Source organism: Phascolarctos cinereus, unplaced genomic scaffold, assembly GCF_003287225.1.
Source record: "Phascolarctos cinereus isolate Bilbo 61053 unplaced genomic scaffold, phaCin_HiC Scaffold_3;HRSCAF=262, whole genome shotgun sequence".
NCBI classification, from domain to species: Eukaryota; Metazoa; Chordata; class Mammalia; order Diprotodontia; family Phascolarctidae; genus Phascolarctos; species Phascolarctos cinereus.
Genome location: NW_027555736.1, coordinates 38256758 through 38277164, shown reverse-complemented (window position 1 = coordinate 38277164; position 20407 = coordinate 38256758). Strand labels below are relative to the sequence as shown.

Here is a 20407-nt window from a genome sequence, read left to right as displayed (position 1 = left end):
TTTTAAATACCTCAACACTTTGGAGGGAAGTGAAAAGAAATGGTCACATTGAATCAATCACAATTTTAAGATAGCCAAAAACAGTCATTACAAATCGGAGTGATCATTTTAAGATAATGATTCAATGAATCCAACAAATTCATTCAAAGCCCAATATTGTTACTGACAAGATGGATTGATTAGGTCACAGATCATGGGATGATAATATTACAGATTTTGAGTTGGAAAGCAGTGGAAAAAATAATTTAGCTCACCATTTCAATACAGGCGTTTGGCAATATCTGAAAATAATGTGGGAGTATGTGTGATATGTCTGTAACTTCAAGTATAATTGAAGTATTCCCCAAAAAGTTTACCCTGAAACCCACAAGTCTGCCGAATGTTAGAAGATTTGAGTGAGATAAGGAGATATTATAACTACTTGCTCTTACTATGGCTTGGGTCAAACAAACTCAAAATTGTCTTGCCAAGAAACAAAAATGAGATTGAAAAATAAAGGACGGCCATCTTCATTGTATGCAAGCAGATGTCATGCCTCACTGTAGAAGGAAATCATTCTTTGGGCACTTTTCTTCAAAAAGACTTTCTCTACTCTAAATAGGAGTCTAATTGTTTTAATATGATAATATTAGTTGACTTAAAACACATAAAAGGCCTGATGAAAACCCTCATAGAGTAAGACAGACTGCTCACAGCAGGCTCAGAAGAGGAGGGAGGATGACATTGTAAACATACACACACACACACACACACACATACACACACACACACACACACACACACCACCCCTCCCTAATTCTTGTAGTATTACCTGAATCATCTAAACCAGAATAGTCACCACAGCAGGAGAAGAGGGAACATTAGATTTTTGGAGAAAGGACTATAAGTACACTGGAAAAGCTCATCACTAAAAGGATTTCCATTAAGTCTATCAAGGCAAGATTAACAATCCATGACCTACATGTCTTTTCTTAAGTAGGGCACTCTAGACGTATTATGGTCTTCTCAATAAATCTCACAGCTACAGGCTAACAGAAATTAATTTGCCTTAGGTGGGAAAAATAAAACATGGCAATAGCTTCTGAGGAAACTTGAAGGGTAATGACACTTTAAAGTGGATTAATCCACACACTGCTCAGGTATATGCTGGTCTGTGGATCCAGGAGCAGTGCAAGAGAGCAGAGCGGGTAGTTTTAAGGCTGTGGAGGAAGAGTGAAGAAGTTAGGTACACAGAGAGTCAGAAGATTCTTGCAAGACATCTAGACAAGGGATTGTAATCATTAGCATCATTCTGCTAATTACTGTTGTCACCTAGGCAAATCAGGGCCAGATAACAGATATAATACTTAGGAAACTGGAGTGATTGCTGAAGTAAGCTTTGAAAAGTCATGCTGAAAGTCCATGGCATCATACAAACATGACATCAGCAAACAGTTTGTAATGAAAATAGTCAAGGAAGTCAAAAATTAAAGATTTGAAACACAGAAGGAATGGAAATTAAGGGAAATGTTTGAAAGCTTTGCTGTGATTGTACTTTACATTTTATTCTGTTTTCTAAAAGCAATTACCTTCTCTGGGGGTTAAGTACAAATATGTGTCCCTCCCTGAGAAGGTGAAACACTATACCTTGGGGGGATAACAGGCATGATAAAGAACTATGAGAGAGGATTGAAGAAAGAAGTTTAGGTTTGGAAAACCCTTTCAATATATCCTCACCAAAAATCTGTAAAGTAGGCAGTGCTGGTATCATCATTATATAGATAAGTAACTGAAGCCCAGATACTTTAAATGACTTTGACATGGTCCCCCAGATCATAGGGGTTGGAGGGGCAATTAAAACCCTATTTTATTAAACCCTGAGAATGTTGTGTACAGTAATAGCAATATTGCTTTAAGAACAACTTTGAGCAACTAAGTCATTTTGACTATTATAAATACCTAAATTAATTACAAGGATCTATGAAGGAAGATGTTATCTGTATCTAGAGAAAGAACTGATAAATAGAAGTATGCATAAAATGATTTTACATGTATAGTATATATGTGCATCTGTTTACATATATACATATATATGGACATATATATGAATATACATACATACATACATACATATGTATGCATATTTGTGCCTAATGGTAACCATCTGTAGGGCATGGAGAGGGAAGAAAAGCAAAAAAAAAAACAGAAATATATATAATAACTTTATTATACAGTTAAAAGGAATAACAAGTTATAGATAATAGATTTGCAGTTTCATGTGCAATTATCTATTTTATTCTACTATGTTATAGAAATGCTTGTTTTTTTATAAATAAAACTAAAATTTAAAAAACAGAAAAAATAATTTCCTTCATAATATTCTTTCCACTATATTTTATTCCTCTCTATCCTACCTTCCTTCATTGGGAATCATGGAACACTTGGAAAAATCAGTGTAACAAGAGACTGAAAAGGCAATGGTGAGATACTTGGTTGGTTTTAGTATCCCTCAGTAGATTTGCAACAATGAGGTGTGCACAAGAAAGGCTATAAAAGACAGCATTAAGGGGAAGCTTGGTCAGGAAAAAGGGGCACCAATGATGCAAGTGGTATGCTGTTTAAAGTGTGGGAATAAGCAGACAATTGAAATTAAAAGGGTCAGACTAGAAGAGCTCTAAAGTTCACCCTGGCTCTAATAAGCTATGGCAATGCATGAACCTATGAGATGAGAAAACTAGGAACGGGGAATTCCCATTCTTGCTTTGCCTGATCACAGAGGACATATCCAGGAAGTCTTGGAGCTGGCCATAACCTCTTTGCAGCGTCAGTACATTGCTATGTCTCGGCAATACAGTTGAGGTCACTTGTCTGTATGTTTCAAAGAGCTCCCAACCAAAGCCTGGTCTTGCAATAAGAAACACTGGCCTGAAAGTCAATGAATTCTGCTATTCAGACAGCATAGTTTCCACACTCTTGACACTGATTGGCGAAGTAGAGAATTGAGCCAAGAAGGTCAGCATTCAAATGAATGCAATTTAAAGGCCTCCTCCAGAGTTTGCAGTGTTGAATATAGCTTAGCGAAACAATAATGAAGTACAACATTTCTAAACATTTTGCCCCTTATGCATTGGTCTACTCCCAAACACATTAAGAGAACCTTCTTTGCTGTTTGAGAAAATCACAGTATCATAGGGGAAGCACAGAGGCCATCTGGTCCAAACCTTGCCTGAAGCATAAATCTCCTCTACAACATTCTTGAAAAGTATTCACCCAGATTAAACCTTGAATACCAACAGAGAATCCTTTCCTTGCTCAGATAGCCTGTACCATTCTTAGATAGCTCTCATTGCCACAAAGTTGTTTTTCCCCTCAGGTGAAACTAAAATCTGTATTCTTTTAACTTCCATCAACAGGTCCTAGTTCTAACCTCCAGAGCAAAACTAAACTAGTCTAACACATCTACATAATCAACTTGAAATATTTGAAGACACCAATTATGCTTCACCTTTTTCAGGAAAAATATCCCTAGATCCTTCATTTGGTCCTTTTACGGCATGGTTTCAAGTCCCTTATCACTTCTGGTCTTCCTTATCTGACACAAGTTTGCTAATACTTTTCCTAACATGTGGGCTGTGGTATCAGGTAAACTGGAGTGCCCTGGCCAAGGCAGAATGTGGCACCCCAACCTCCATCAGGACACACTCTTTCTATGCATTTCTGTGTATTTGACCCAATAGACAGTTGTGAGAACTGTTCCAAATGAAATTTTTGATCAACTTGTATCTAGAATCGTCTACAACATGGTACAATTAGCTGAACAAGCACTTCTTGGTATCCATTATTTTTATTGTCAAAGGGTGTGTCTATCCCTTTAGGAAGAGATAGAGTCTCTGTCTATCAAGTGACATCTTTTATTACCATTGCTGATTCTTTTCTCTCCCCATGTTGTAAAGGGATTGGGCCTAGAGAAAGGAAGATCTTCATTAAAATTTTCTTTCCACAAAGGCACTACCACAGCATAGTGAATACAGAACCAGCCTCTGAGTCAAGAAGAATTAGGTTAAAGTCCCTCCTTTGAAATAAATTGGTTGCGTGACCCCTTGCAAATCACTTAACCATGCAGGGCTATAGTAGGTATTCCCTAAGACTATGTGGAAATATGCATTGATAGAGGGAGTTTCCCCACTGGGAGTTCACTAAACCAAAGAGATCATAGGTTCAGTCCCCCTAAAAAAAATCTCCAGGGTTTTTAGCTGTGTGGGGCAAGTAATCTAACCTTTTCAAGCCCCAGTTTCTTCACTGGGGAAAAAAAAAGAACAATGATATTTGCAGCCCCTATCTCACAGGGCTGCCCTAAAGCTCAAGTTCAATAATGTATATAAAGATCCTTGTGGAACTTGAAGTACTATATAAATGGTAGCTATATTACTATCTTTGTTGGATCATTTTGACAAAGTTGTTTCTTTAAAGGGTAAATTTGGTATATTAGAATTTATCAGACTGTGGGGATAGTGTTCAGAAATGCAATTAGAGGAATTCTCCAATGGTGATTGCTCGTGGTTTTCAATTTTACAAGCACAAAAAGAGAAAATGAGCACTTTGCTGTTAATTTCATTCTGAATGGATAAATTAATTTGGATGATAAGGTTGACATCATAGATCCTGCCTTACGGCCACTAGCAATATCATGGTTTAGTATGTTCCTGAGTTTTGTGATGTCCTCAAGGGGGTCACTTAGAGACTGCATTAGGAGTATTCTGGGAATGGAGGCGAGAATGCCCTTGGAGACTGACAGCTTAACCTTATGAATATAAGGTTAATAGTAAATAGTAGGGCTAACCTTTGGACTCAGGTCCTCTGGCTCTAAGTCCAATGTCCAACTTACCACCCCATAAGAAAGCCAGGCTTCTGATAGTTCAACCAATGTCCTTATAATTGCTAACTCCTCACCATAAGTACAGACTTGGTTTTTTTAAATTTTTTCTTTCAGTAGATCTGTATATAAATCCACCTTGAAAGGAAGGAAGGAAAAAGGGAAAGAAAGAAAGAGAGAGAGAAAGAGAGAGAGTAAGAAAGAAAGAAAGAAAGAAAGAAGAGAAAGAAAGAAAGAAAGAAAGAAAGAAAGAAAGAAAGAAAGAAAGAAAGAAAGAAAGAAAGAAAGAAAGAAAGAAAGAAAGAGAAAGAACACAATTACAACAAAGGTCAGTGTGGTTTTGGGATGTCCTTAATTCCTCCAAAGTATTTGGTAATATGGTATAAATTATGATTTATAGCATCCTCATAATACCCTCTTCTTTAGGTATGCCATAATTAACAACTGATATCTTTTTAACTGTGTCCATGATCCACCATCAACCCCACAATGTCCTAGTTAACAGGTGACATCATTTGACCAGAGACCTAGAAAGGACCTCAGCATTCAAACAGCATATTTCACAGATGAAGAAAGAGCCAAGGGAAGTTAATTTCTCCTCAATCTTGTTGGTTCTCTGTCCTCTGTCTGATCACATAATAATTCACCACCCACCTTCTATTTAATAAAATTCCTTTTCTCTCACCATCTTTTTCACAATCTTTCTTTCAATGAACTTGACTGTACCAGACAATTGTCCCACTTCACTTCGTTCTCTTCTGCAACCCTTCCAGTCCTGGAATCATGAACTATGGTCACAATTAATCTGCCATTGTTCCTGGATTGAAGTGTATCAATCTGCTTGGCCTTACTAACCATCTATGTTATTTCTAAATCAAGTGATCCACCATGTCTGCCAATTCCCTATGTGTGTTGTCTCCCCCAAATAGAATGTAAGGACAGGAACTGTCTTTTTTTTTTTTTTGTATTTGCATCCTTAGAATTTAGCATAGTAGATGAAACAAGAATGTTTTTTCATTCAATCAATCCACTCATTCATTCATTCATTCATTCATTCATTCACTTAAGGTCAAACAAGTGAAAAGCATTGGAAGTTGGATTGAATCCAAGTTCCTAGACTCCATGCTATTTTCTAATTATTAGAACAGGCAGAACATAATTAAATACTCCACTTCACCCCTGGAAAACACACACACACACACACACACACACACACACACACACACACAACACACACATACACCCCTTAGCTCCTACCAATAGAAAAAGGGTCATGAGGGAAAATAAGAGGCCACCTCTACATCAAAGAAAAAGCATTAGGGAGGTGGCTTTCTGTCTACTTAGTCAAAAGTAAATTATGATTTTGTCTCCATCTATTTGACTCTCTGTCTCTATCTCTGTCTCTCTGTATCTGTCTCTTTATTTCTCTGTCTCTATGTCTCTCTTTCTCTCTCTCCACCTGTCAGGTGGATTAAATCTGTTAGTAGTGTCCCAGTTGGACAGAAGCCTTAATTGTATGGCACGCTAGTCTCTGAACTGTCCCCAGTGCTTAAGCTGTTCAGATAGCAATGCCAATTGTTTGACAGCCACTTGGAGCAGGTTCAAAGTACTGACCTTGACTTGGAAGCTGATATTCTCAAGTGTATTCTCTCTACCCCTGTCCCTCCTCTACAATCTGTGACCTCTTCAGTCTTAGTTAATAATCTTTATGAGTTTTCCCACACACCCCAAAAATAATTCCCCAAAGGCTATCATCCGTGCTTAATAAATCTGACTCTCAGTTGACAAATGCACAGCCCATCTCTCAGGTCAAACCTAATACAATTCCCCCTTGGGAAGAGCTGCCACAGTGTATCTGAAACTGGAATGTCTTTTGAGAATCTCAAATTACCTCTATACCATGACTAGATATCAAATGAGAAACCAATTGGAGAAAAGCACATTACTTTTAAATAGATACTGGTGGGCTTCTATTCTCCCATCTTCTAATGACCGGCAGAATTGCCTGCTAATATTTTGTATATAGGCAGTGTCATATCTGGGGACCAATAAAAACATCAACATTGTCACTGCTACTGTGAGGCTTACATTAATCTGCTCCTTCGTGGCTCCAACAATCAACTGACTAACACTGTAGAAGCCAAAATATCCTTCCCTGGCTACTGTTTCCCTGTTAGTGTGGTCTCTTCTGATTACAATGTAAGTTCCTTGAGGTTCAAATTATTTTTTCCTTTTTCTTCTTCATATTTCCTGCACTTAGTGCCAAGTACTTGGCACATAGTAATTGTTTAATAGATGATTTTTGATTCATCAAAAATATTTACAATTTTAGTCAGTGAAATATTTCATTTAGTAAGCAATGGTAAACTAAGCTATCATGTGCCAGTAATAGAAAGTTCTGTGAGGGAGGAATCTGTGATTCCGTATTCATGGTGAATTACATAGATCCGTACAGAATGCAGTCAATCTTTGATGTCACATAATGGTAGCTAATTCCTGGAGAAGGGCCTGAAGTGTATAAAGGGTAAGGGACTTTTCCTGGCCTGCAAGGTAGGAAGCGTCAGGGGAGAGATCTGAACCCAGGTCTTTTTCTTTGGTCTTCCTATTTCTAAGCCTTGTATTCTATCTTTTGTGCTATGATGCCATTTGGGTTGAAATATAATATGTGCTGTCTTTAGTATACTCACATCATCCCATCTTGTCCTTGAAATTTCCCCATATTTATCAAGGATTACTCCATGTGCTTCCCAGAGATAAAGCCAGTCACTGACCTGCAACATTTGGAGATAGCCTTCCTGCGGATCACAGAGCAGCGAGGAGATGCGATGGTTGTTCCTTGTGCACTTCTGGTTATCCTTTGCTGATGGAAAGATCTGCCGGACCACAGTCATTCTTCCCAGTGCACTGTGCACAAGCTCCAGTATTTCTGGGTCACTGATTTCCTGGGAAAGAAAGCCAAACATCATCTCAACCCTTTATTGTTTGTTCTCAAATGAAAATTAGTCAACTTGACCTTTGGGGGACTACTGGGTTGCATGACATCACTCAACACTTGCTTCATAAATCACTTCCTCCCTCTTCCAACACCCTGCCATCCCACTGGACAGAGCTTCGTGGGGGAGGAAATTTGCATAAAGTTCTCATTTCCATGATGTAAGGAATTGATTTAAATTGACAAAACTGATTTTTATTTTTGTAAATTTTGTTAATTGTTAATAGCATAAGGATATGAAGAGGCAGGTCCCAAGGGAAGAAACATAGGCCATCTCTAGCCATATAAAAAGTGTTCCAAAACACCAATAATTAGATAAATAAAAATTAAAGCAATTTTGGGCTTCCACATCACATCAATTGAACTGGCAAAGAAGGAAAAAAAATCAATAGCAAATATTGTTGAACGGCAAATGTGGTTGATTAAGTCCTGCATGTGATTTTTTATCAGGGCAGGAAATTCCCAATTTGGAAACTTGTTTGACTGATGAAGATTTCCCCAAAATTCTCTATAGTTTATCATTTAGAAAGTTGGCTGGGGGAATAGAGTAGTTAGGAGACTTTCCTAGAGTCACACAGCCACTGTGTGTAATGGGTAGGACTTAATCACAAGTCTTCTTCACTCCAGCTATATCACCTTGCATGACTAATACTCTACCTGGGTCTTCAACCCTTCCTTCTAGCTCCCACCCTAGGACTGGATGCTCTTGATTGGTGAGAGCTTACAATTCCTTGGGTCACCAGTCACACTATGATGTAATTCACCCATTTTCATGCAGTACCACTTTACCTTACCCTCCCCCTGCCACAAGTTCAGAGCTCAACCCACCTCCACTACCATGATTTTCATTTCTTGCTCTAAGAAAAATAATCAAATCAATACTGCCAGCCTATCAAAGCTACATTTTGGAAAGGCCATATTAAACAAGCTTCATGACTCCATTCATCATTCCTCTGGGTTGCTGGACAAAAAGTCTCTGTGGATGCCACTCCTTGATATGATTTGTTTTCTCTTATAATGTAAGCTCTTTGCAGGCAGAGACTGTCTTGCTTCTTATATTTTCATCTCCACAGTCAATGTTCAGCATGGTGTCTGGCAAAAAGCAAATCATCAATTTTTTTTTCACCAGTTTACTCAATAATTAATGAATTGATTCCTTCTCGTCTCCAAGTCAGTATCTTATCTACTAAGCCAGGTTTCCTCAAGTTCTTCTGGTGTTTCGAACATTAAATTAAACTTAGAGAAACTCAATGTGCATGTCATTTTTGAAAATGTACCTAGGTGGCTTAGGGGATAGAGCATTGAGCCTGGAGTGAGGGAGACCTGAGTTCAAATCTGGCCTCAAATGTTCACTAGTTGTGTGACACTGGGCAAGTCATTTAACCTCTCTTTGCCTAATCCACTTGAGAAAGAAAAGGCAAACCACTCAACTATCTTTGCCAAAAAAACCCATACAGGGCCTAGAAGATTTGGCCATGACTGAAAAACTAAACAATAGCAATAAAAGCTATGGGACAAAATAAGATGGAGAAAAGATTTCTCTGCTCTAGGTGGTTCTCTCAGTGAGAAGTGGCTATTATTCAATAATACTGATGGTGACCTAGCAGATATGAACCGCTAGGATAGTAAAGAAGGGAACATTTTGTTTTCATTAACTCCTTCTGCTCAATCATTGAGAGAATATATGTTCTGTATGTGGAGGTTGGCATTGCAGGTCCTGTGTATATTGGCAATATGAGAACTGCTTTGCATAGAATTTATGTGTATGTGTATGTAAAATTGAGAGAAAGAAAGAGAAGAGAATAGAAGGGAAGAGAACAGAGGAGAAGAGGGAGAGCACCTGCACAAAGTAGTTAGAGCTGGGCTAAGCCATTTCCAGAAACAAAATGAAACCAAGGAAACTTGCTTCTATTCATTTCTACTTTGAAATGTTAAGCAGAGAAGAGCAGAGAAGAACTGGGAATACAGAAATTCACCTTAAAGTGTAATTCTTACCTTTACCCAGAATGTAAACACATCATTTATTGATTGGAATATTTAAACCTGTATGGAAATTATCTTCCCTTAACTATTAACTCTCACAACATAAGACTTACGCCTGATTATCTAGTTTTGCCCAGGGCCTTATAGTATTGCTTGCATAAGTAAGCATTTCCACAAAATAACAGACTCTCAGAGTCACAGATCTCAGAGCCCATATAATCCAACCTCTACCTTAAAAAAAAAAAGGTAAAAATAACTTTAAAAATCACCTCTATACCACATCCTAAAAGTGACCATCTAGCCTTCTTTACAAGAATTCCAATGATGGGGAACCCAATTACATCCCAAGGTAAATCTTTCCAGTGTGGGGCAGCTCAATTTGCTAGGAAGATTTTGGTTGATGATTTTGAAAATTAATGAACTGCTGATTTTATAGACACACAGACACACACACACATACACAGACACACACACATACATATATATGTATGTATATGTATGCATGTATGCATGGAAATACATGAGTATGTTTTACTGGATATATGATTTAATTAATGGAAGAGAATTTGCCAATGAGGAACTTTGTCTAATAATACAGAATGATACTTGTTCTGCAACTTATAATACAATTACCTAGACCAGTGAGAAGTTAAGTGACTTGTCAAAGGTCCCAAAACCAGCATAGGTCAGGGGTAGGACTTGAACTCAAGTCTTCCTGAGACCAAGGCTAGCTCTCCATTCAGCATGCCATGATGCCTCACTTATAAACAAGAACAGTGAATGTGTGACCCTGGTTACGGTTCTGGTAAAAACAAAATTATGCACAGACACACACATGCATGCACACAGACACACACATACACACAGATGTAAACACATACATGTGCATCAAATATATAGACACAAACATGTATAACAGAGTAACTTTCAAAAATAGATATAAGCATATCTTGTTAGCTATATAATGTTATTAAGCAACCCATTAAGATGATGTCACACACACACACAAAAGATGCTGATGTTCAATAGTAGAGGGAATTTCTTACAAGAGATCAATGGGCCAATGAAATCACAAGCCTAGTTCTGAAACAATGAACACTAACCACATCATGATGACTGTCATTGTCAGAGTCATCATACATATTACCCAATAATTAACAAAAATTTTAACAATTTATTGTTCCAGACTGGAACAGTTTGCCTTGTTAGGTAGCGAGTTTCTCATCACTGGAGTTGTTCAAGAAAAGGTTGGATAATCACCTGTTATGTATGCAATCAAGGGGACTCTTTTTTTGTACACAGTGTACCAAGGAGCTTCTGAGACCCCTCAAGAGCTGAGAGTCTGTGATTATATTCAAATGACTACTTCGGTAGAAATATATGAACCATTAGGATATTTCCTATACAAAGGAAGTCATTGGTCAAATCTTCTTTCCTGCCTCTCTTTATATGTAAACAAATGGTTAGATAGATAAATCTGTACCTATAAATGTATGTATGCAGTATATATATGCATCTATGTGTGTACATGTATATGAATGTGTATATATTCATATAACCATATGTGTATATGCATATATGTAGGGCATATGTATATATGTATAGACATACGTGTGAGTGATAATCATCTGCACAAATATGTATATTTTTATATCTACACCTATATCTATCTAAATCTACACACACATACACATATATGGAGATACGGAGGACTAATAACTGGCCTACAACTTCTAGTCTTATACAGGTACTTGGGAAAATGGGACATTGTTATTTGCCTAAAGTCACACAATTATTATTTATTAAGGAGATGACTTGGATTACTCTCTCTCTCTCTCTCCCTTTCTCTGTCTCTCTCCAATACAACATGGAACCTCTCATAAATGGCAATACAACTATAACCTAGAAAAAATGTTATTAATTTCAGGCCGCCTCAAAACGAAATGTACTTTTTGGTATTTAAAAATTGTTATTAAGGGGCAGCAGGAAATACTAGATAATTCTATATTTACAGAAGAATTTCAAAGCCAGTGGTTTATTTCTGAGTCATAGGATCATGATTAAGTTGGAAGAAACCTTGGAAATTACCCAATCCAACCCCATCACTTTACAATGAATAAGCTTTGGCACTGAGATGTTGAGTGACCTGATCATTGTCACACACATTGTGAGAGGATTTGAATCTACATTTTCCTAATTCCAAATCCAGGGCTTTCTCTACTAACCGCATTGTGCTTCATCTGCTTTGGAAATTTAGAATCTTCATTTTACAGTTGAGGAAACATGGATTTGAGAGAGGCCAAGTGAAGCAGTTGAAGGCCAAATGACTGCTTAGTACTAGAAACTGAGGCCTAACATCCAATTTCAAGTATCCTCCCCACTATAGCATGCTACCTCTAGCTAAAGGCTTTCATGTTTGAATTTTACTAGAAATTAACAATTTTTAAAAATTCTTTTTTGCTTTAGCTTATTTTTTTAAAGTACGAATGAATAAATCATTTGACTTGAGTTAATCACTTTGGTGTCCATTCAGCTCAATCCAATTCAGCAATCATACATTAAATGCCCACCAAAGAATAGGTCCTTGGCAGGGCCTGGAAAATCACAGATAACAACAAAATAATTCCTGACCTGGAGGATTTTATGGAGGGCAGCTAGAGGCACCACAGTGCACAGAGTTGTCTGTTAAAGTCAGGAAGACTCAACTTCCCTAGTTCAAATGTGGCCTCAGACACTTAACTAGCTATGCGGTCCTTGATGAGTCACTTAAGTCTAGGTTAGTCAACAAGCATTTTCCATATCTATTTCATATTAGGCACTGTGCAAGTCTCTGGGAATTAAAAAAGAAAGACAAAAGACAGGCCTCACTCTTAAGAAGCAAGGGGAGATAATACATAAATATCTATGTACAAACAAGATACAGACAAGATCAATTGGAGGTAACAGAAGAAAGGCTCAAGCATTAAGGGAAATAAAAAGGCAATCAAATGGGAAAGAGGAGGAATCTAGTAGATCCAAATTCTAGAAATTCAATTTGATTTTTTAAATTCTTAAGGGAAAAAAAAATTCATGAGTGTCTATGTTGTTCAAGGCATAGGAGAAAAAATGCATAATCCCTGAGATACAGAAAGGTCCAACCTAATAGTAGTCATACTATTACATACTAGTATAGTAATATAAAAAGAGATTAAACATTATGTCAAATAAATATGGGAAAGCATGGAGAAAAGGACCCTAAGGCAAAAAAAAATCCAGAAAATTTGCTCTAGGAAAATTTTAGGTAAGAGAGGAGACTTTGGGGGCTGAGGACAGGAATCAAAGAAATCTTCCTGAAAGAGGTGGTAGGGAAAACTTCCCACAAAGCAAAAGGAGGATGGAATGCACTCTTAGCAGGGGGTCTCATAGAACTTTAGAGACAATCAGGCCCAACCTCCTTGTTTTATAGATGAAGAAATTGAAGGTTAAGTATCCAGATGTTCTACAAGAACATGGAAAGGTAGGTAAAGGAAATTACAGAAAGAAAACCTTTACTAATATAACTTGCCTGTAGCATAGAAAGTGGAAGATAAAATTGTGTGAAATGAAGCTGGCAAGGTAGGTTGAAAATGCAGGATTAATGATATAGAGTTAGAAAAAAAAGTCAATTGGAGCCATATTATGAAGGGCTTACATGCCAAAGAAAAGAATCCATATTGGATACTATGGGTAATAAGGAGTCCTTGAAGGCTTTAGAATCTAGCATGATCAGATCTATCTACGATAGGGGATTATCTTGGCAGTGATGCACAATCCTTTGGTTTGGCCAAGGCTAGGACCTGTGATTTCACTGGTGTAAGTAGACATTTGGAGGAACTTCCTCTCCCAGTGCTAATCAGTACTTTCTTTGTAACTCAGAATTGTACAGATTTTTTTAGATCACTTACAGGTTAAGTGACTTATCCAGTATGTATCAGAGGAGGGGATTGTAACTCTGCTCTTAATGGCTTCAAATCCAGCTTTCTATCCACTATGCAATACTACCACTATTTGAATTGGAAGGATAAGATTGTATAAATTGACTTAGAAATCTTCATATAGGAAAACTGGACCAAGATGATGATGATGAAGATGAAGATGAAGATGATGATGATGATGATGATGATGATGACAATGAAAATGGTAGTGGTGGTGGTGGTGGTGATTTTAATATAGACAGAATTCAGGATATTTATTTGGTTAGCTTTTTTTAAAACTCATACAATTATAGATTTAAAACTAAAAGGGATACTTAAAGTCTTCTAGTCTAACCCTTCCTTATCTTACAAATGAGGAACCTAAGGCCCAGACACCTTATGTGCTCGAAGTGAAATATTTATTAAGTAACAAGGTCAGGATTTGAATTCCAACCATCTCATTCTAAATCCTTTAATGTACTAATATATCTTAAATGAAACAGTGATCCTATGCATAAGGGTACAAGATAAAGGGATTTTCATATTTAATGTAGAAAATGGGGAAGGAGGGATCATGGTAGTTATTAGACCTGGGGAAGAAAGTTGCACCAGTAAAAGAGACAATCTTCAAATACTTTATATCACTTTTCCTATTTCCATTTCAAGTAAGTAGCCAAGAGAATGGTCTCCTGTAATGGAAAGACATTTTTAGAATGCCAAATATGAATTCATATTTAAAGGCAATGCATCTTTTCTTGGCAGCCGAGCCATATGAGAAAGGCAAGAGCTTGCAAAATTTTGTTTGATCTTACTTGAAGCCACAAAAGTTTCTGAACCTATTGATGTCATGAAAAAAAAATTAAAATATTGATGTCATTCTCTATACTTAGATCATGCCTGGCAATTCCTTTATTTCAGTTATTTTCTCAGGCTCCTTAGGAAGTCCTAAATCTATAAAACATCTTGGAAATACTAGTATTGTTTATCTTTGGAAAAATAAAATTTATAGACCTTCTAAAAATGATGAATTTGGAAAGCAAAAAGATAATGGTTGTAAAGGTAATTTACATGGAAGGGTGGCTTTGGGGATGTTAAAATCTCCCCTCAACATATACATACAAAGCTAAAATGAAACAAACAAAAGAACTTATGAGTTATAATCCTGTGATAAGAATATAAAATTCAGTTGAAACCAACAAGAGGTTCTAAAATATGATATTAGATAATTTCATTTCATCAGAAAACTGAAAAGGAATCATATTAGGTCCCACTGACATACAAAGATCAAGATGAAGGAGGCAGTAGATGTAAGATATGAACTAGAGAGCAATAAAGTTAGCTGGGTTATAGTTGGAATTAAGAATTTTTTGAATGACCCAGTTGAAAACAAAAGCAGTAATTACGAGACCAATATCATTCTAGAAGAGGGTAGGTCTCTGGTGAAGGGTCCCTCAGATCTGTTCTTTTTATTTGTTTGTTTGTTTGTTTGTTTGCCAGACAATGGGGTTAAGTGACTTGCCCAGGGTCATACAGCTACTAAAGGGTCAAATGTCTGAGTCTGGATTTGAACTCAGGTCCTCCTGACTCCAGGGCTGGTGCTCTATCCACTGTGACAACTAGCTGCCCCTCAGATCTCTTCTTGAGCCTGCATTTTTAATCTTTTTTTTCATGACCAATTTTGATAAAAATGCAGATTTGATATGTATCAAATATGAAGATTACACAAAATTTCATCAGGCTAGAAAGTTATGTCAAACACTAAGGACAACATAAATAAATGTAAATTTCTCTACTCAGGTTCAAAAAAATCAGCTTTCTAAGTACAAGGTAGAGCAGAGGTGGCTATACAACATTCCTGCAGAAGAGTGGTAGGGTGTTTAATCAATTCTAAGAGGAGATCCTGAAAGTCTGGATAGCTTCATTTTGAATTTTATGCCTTGTTGCTGAGCATGATGCTTTCTCGTGGGGATGAGCTCAATGAATGCTTGTTGAATTGAGGCTAGATAAACAGTGGAACATATATATGTACAAAGAAGGTCCCCACTTACTAGGGAATAACTGAAAAATCCTTCATAATGAAATATTATTTTGCAGAAAGAAATGACATATATAAAGAATTCTTGAGGGAAAAAAAGAAAAAAAAAACCATGGGAAGATGTCTATGAACTGAAACAGGGTGAAATAATCAGAACCTAGAGAATAATGCATACAATAACTATGTACCTGAAAAGATCATTAACATCTAATTCTAATTAACTGAAATATTAATGAAGACCTCGGGGAACAAATAATGAAAAACACCTATTTACTCACAGCAGAGAGTTGGGGACTATTAGGGGAAAATATCTTATACAGTATCAGATGTGGTCATGGTTGGCTGTTTTTGGAAAGAAGGAAATGAGCATTTATTAAGTATCTGTGGTATACCAGATACTATGTTAAGCACTTTACAAATATTACCTTATTTGATCCTCACAATGACCCTGTGAGGCAGCTGCTATTATGATCTTTATTTTATAGTTGACGGAATTGAGTTAAACAGATTAAGCAATTTTTGCTCTGAGTCACATCGTGTCTAACTCTGGATTTGACCTCTGATATTACTTTTTCCACGCTCAGCACTCTATTCACTGTCCCATCTCACTAACGCTTAGCTGCTTTTGCTATCACAAACAAGCATTCAGTCTGTGGGTTGGTGTTAAGACGACAGTATCAATAAAATATCTTAAAATCATTGAGACGTGAAATGCATATTTATATTCTATGTTTTAGGTAACATTTAGAGAGGTGTAGGGCCTAAAAAAAAAGGAGCAAATAGCCCTGAAATATTCTAAGCTGATGAGAAGATCTCTGGAGTTTCTTCCACTTCTGGATGCCACATCTTTGTTAGATCATTTATGAAATAGAATTCATCCTGAGAAGGGTAATAAGGATGTCAAGAAAACTTTAGCCCACACTTTACAAAGAGAAGTTGAAGAAACAGGAAATGTTTGAGCTGTAGAAGAGAAGACTTGGTAGAGGTTGAAGTGATCTTCAAATATATGAATGACAGCAGTGTGTAAAAGTCATTAGACTTGTTTTCCTTAACCCCATATGTTACAAGTAGGAGCATTGGCTAGAAGTTGCCAGGAGGCAGATGAAGGGTTCAGGTAAGGTTGGGGCATGGGGTGCAAAAAGGGGAAGACTTCCTAACTAATTGAAATCACAATAGGAATGAATGGGCTGCCTTGGAAGGTGAAAGGGTCACTCTTTCTAGAGTTCTTCAATGTGGGGCTGCTAACAGCAGAGCAGATTGTTTTAGGAGATTTCTATTCAATTAGGAGCTTGGCTAGCTAACCCTTGTGATTCTTCCACAGAGCTATAAGAATACAGGCATTATTTGAACATCTAGGAAGAAACTTTTTGATATGGTGGAAAAAGTTTCTAGACTTCATGAGAAATGATTATTTCTTTCTTGTACTAATAACCAATTATTGAATCAGGACCAATGTTTTTCCCCGTCTTCTATATCCAGAAATCAACCAGTGTCTGAAATCTTAGACAAAGATTTACTGGGGCTAAATCTAATCAGACAGCAAAATAAATTCTAAGTTTGGGCTACTGTGTGCATTCTTGCTAATTGTGTTTGCTCAGACAGATCTGGGGAAGTGTGGAGTCTCCCTTTTGTAAAACAGGTTGTAAGGAAATTGATGTCTTTTTCACCAAGATTTGGGTGATCCAAGTTGCATACCCAAGACTCTAATTATAACGTAGCACAGTCTTTCACTGTAATGTTTATTTTCTCATTAATTATTAACCAATCAGAGTTGACTGCAATCCCCAGGAACATTTGTTCTTCCAAGGGAATATGAACTGTGAGGCCACCACCATAAGAGGTCTCTGGTCTAAGAGACATGACTAAATGACCATCCTTTTATTAATGAAAATGCTGGCATTATTAATAAAATAATTAAATTAGGCAGAAATTATGTCTCTTGAACCTTTTTAAATGCCACAACTTGGAATTACGGGACTTAGGCTCAAAATTCTAGTTGTTGTTTTTTTTTTTTTTGTCTTCCTAGGTATTGTAGCCATGCTCAGTTTACTTTAGTTTCAGGCACTTAAGTTTCCTAGCCTGCAAAATATCAACATAATAACAATAGGACAATTGTGAGCTTTTTAGATTTTGGAAGTGCTATGTGTGTGGTAGTTAGGATAATCAAGCCCCAAGTTTACTCCCAGTTATGGGAGGAACTTCCCCCCCCCCAAAGTAGGGCAGATTCTAGTGGAAAGATCAGCTACCTAAAAAGGCCCTTCCCACTCCAAGGAAGCCAAAATGAAACTGACCCCAAACGCTTACATTTAGTTCCTACTTCTCCTCCCAGAGATAAGGAGAAACAGCATGAGGCATGTAGTCCAGGACAACATGACACTCAGCAATGGTCCTGTAATTAAGTAAAATGGGCCATTTGTTGAAAAGTAATATTGTTTCCTTTATTTGAGTAAATGACACGGACTCATTTTTCGCCCATTGTGCAGCCAGGGCTGTCACATTATTCCTAGGGCTCTTCATATTAACAGTCCATTAACATGAAAAAGCCCATCTCTGGCCCATTAAACAATAGACTGTGGGTCAGAAATGAAATTGTAATGGCAACCGACTATCGGGGGCCAGGCCTTGGCAGACAAAACCTTGTCCTCTAATCCTGTCCTGGGACTCAAGAGCTGCTCCTAGGACGGCCAGTTTGCTGGGTTGTGTCTATCTTCTGAGAACGTGGAGGCTTCTCAAATGATGTGGGTTGGGGTAGGGGTGGTCAGGGGCAGGCCAGTAGTGGAGCAGTGGGTGGTGACAATGAGACTTCTAAGCTCTCTTGGTTTCACTGATTTACTATCTGTCTTTCTTTCTGTCTAATTATTTATTTTATCAATATAAATACAATGGGTCCAGAAATTGATAGAACACTAGTTTGGAGACAAAGAGCCTGATTTTGACTCTCAAACTTTACTACCTGCTACTCATGTGACTGTAGTCACTTCATTGAACCTCTTTGAACCTTGGTTTCCTCATCTGTAAAATGAGTGTGTTGGACTAATCTCTAAGATTTCTTTCAAATCACCTCTCACATAGACTATGATAGCCTCCTAACTGGTTCTCCTAGATTATTTTATTTTCCCTCTACTCCACTTTCTACAGAGATTTTTGTTGAAGGATAAGATTGGCCATTTCATACTTCTCAATTCCAGCAGCTCCCTATTATCTCTAGAATCAAATATTTACTCTGTTGATGGGCATTTACAGCTCTCTATAATCTACTATTTTCCCATCTTTCTTAAATATTCTGTCTTCTCTATATAAATAGATAAATATAGATAAATATATAAAATATAAATAAAAAATCTTCTCTATATTCTGAGGTCCATACATATTTCCCTACTGGCTGTTTCTCCCATGGGATGCTCCATATCCTATATGTATGCCTTGTCACTAGCTGTGCCTTACACCTGGAATGCCCTCCCTCCTCACTCCCCCTTCTTGCAATACATGGCATCTTTCAAGACTCACCTACAGGACCTCTTAGCAAAGGTTTTCCCTGGAGCGTCTCCCCCCAGATGCTAGCACTGTCCCCATTAGGATTACCTTGGATCTACTTTGTATATTAAGCATATATCTTATATGTACCTATATAGAGCTAAGTGGTCTCCCCCAGCAGAAGCTCTTGGAAGTCAGAAACTGTTTTGTCTTTTTTTTCCTCTTGTCTTTGTATCCTAGACCTTAGCATTATTCCTTGAACATACCAAGTCCTTTAATAAATGTTTGTTGGTTGGTCTATGATTTGAAGTAATTGATCTGAATTAGAACAACCTTGTTCCCTCAACTTTACTGCCAGTCCTTCCCTATCATTGCTGAGGATGAAAGTCCAGCTTAATTAATTATCCAAAATGAGTTCTGGTCAGTTTCCTAATTAATGATTTTCCGTGATTGAAAAAAAAATGACCTATTTGAAGGAGTCTTCCTTTCTTTTTTTCTATCTTCTTTCTTCCTTTCCCTTCATTGTTATCTCCCTTCAGATCTTTCTTCATTTATTCCTGTTTTATTTCTTCTATTCTTCCTTTCCATCTGATTTTTCCATTCTTTTTTTCTTCCTTTATTTACTCCCCTTTTCTTTCTTCAATTCTTTCCTTTCTTCTTTTTTCTTTCCTCTTCTTTGATGCTTATTTCTTTCCCTCTGTTATCTTTTCTCCTTTTTTGCATCCTTCCTTTTTTCTTTCTCTGTTTTTCTTCCTTTCATCAAATAAGTATATTTGAGTGCACTAACTGTCCCAGATCTGTCTCCATTACTTAGCTGTTTTCTAAGATACTCAGGATGTCCAAGCTGGGTCAAAAGCACATGCAATACTCCAATCTACCCCACAGTTAAAGATGTGCTACTCTTACTTTTTCCTATGTGATACTCTTCACATATATTTGGATATAAAATACACAATTTTTCCAGTTCTGGCTGTAAGGAAAGTACTTAAATAACTATAAGGCCAGTCTTAAAATAGCTGATACAATTATTTGGAGCACAGACAAAGTACAGAACATTTTCAGTGTCTCAATAACTGGAGTCAAGACTTAGGGCAGAAGATGGGCATTAAAAAATATGGAAGTTCTCACAAATAATGCAG

The 20407-nt window shown here is 37.1% G+C and overlaps 1 protein-coding gene across 3 annotated transcripts in view; it reads right to left on the bottom strand.

The window, feature by feature from the left end:
- GRID1 (glutamate ionotropic receptor delta type subunit 1) overlaps positions 1 to 20407 on the bottom strand; it is a 1087219-nt gene that overhangs the window by 233640 nt on the left and 833172 nt on the right. For all 3 annotated transcript variants that reach the window (XM_020994606.2, XM_078150776.1, XM_078150775.1), the window contains exon 6: positions 7624 to 7794. In XM_020994606.2, coding sequence (XP_020850265.1) covers positions 7624 to 7794 — 171 coding nt within the window. The remainder of the gene's footprint in view (positions 1 to 7623; positions 7795 to 20407) is intronic.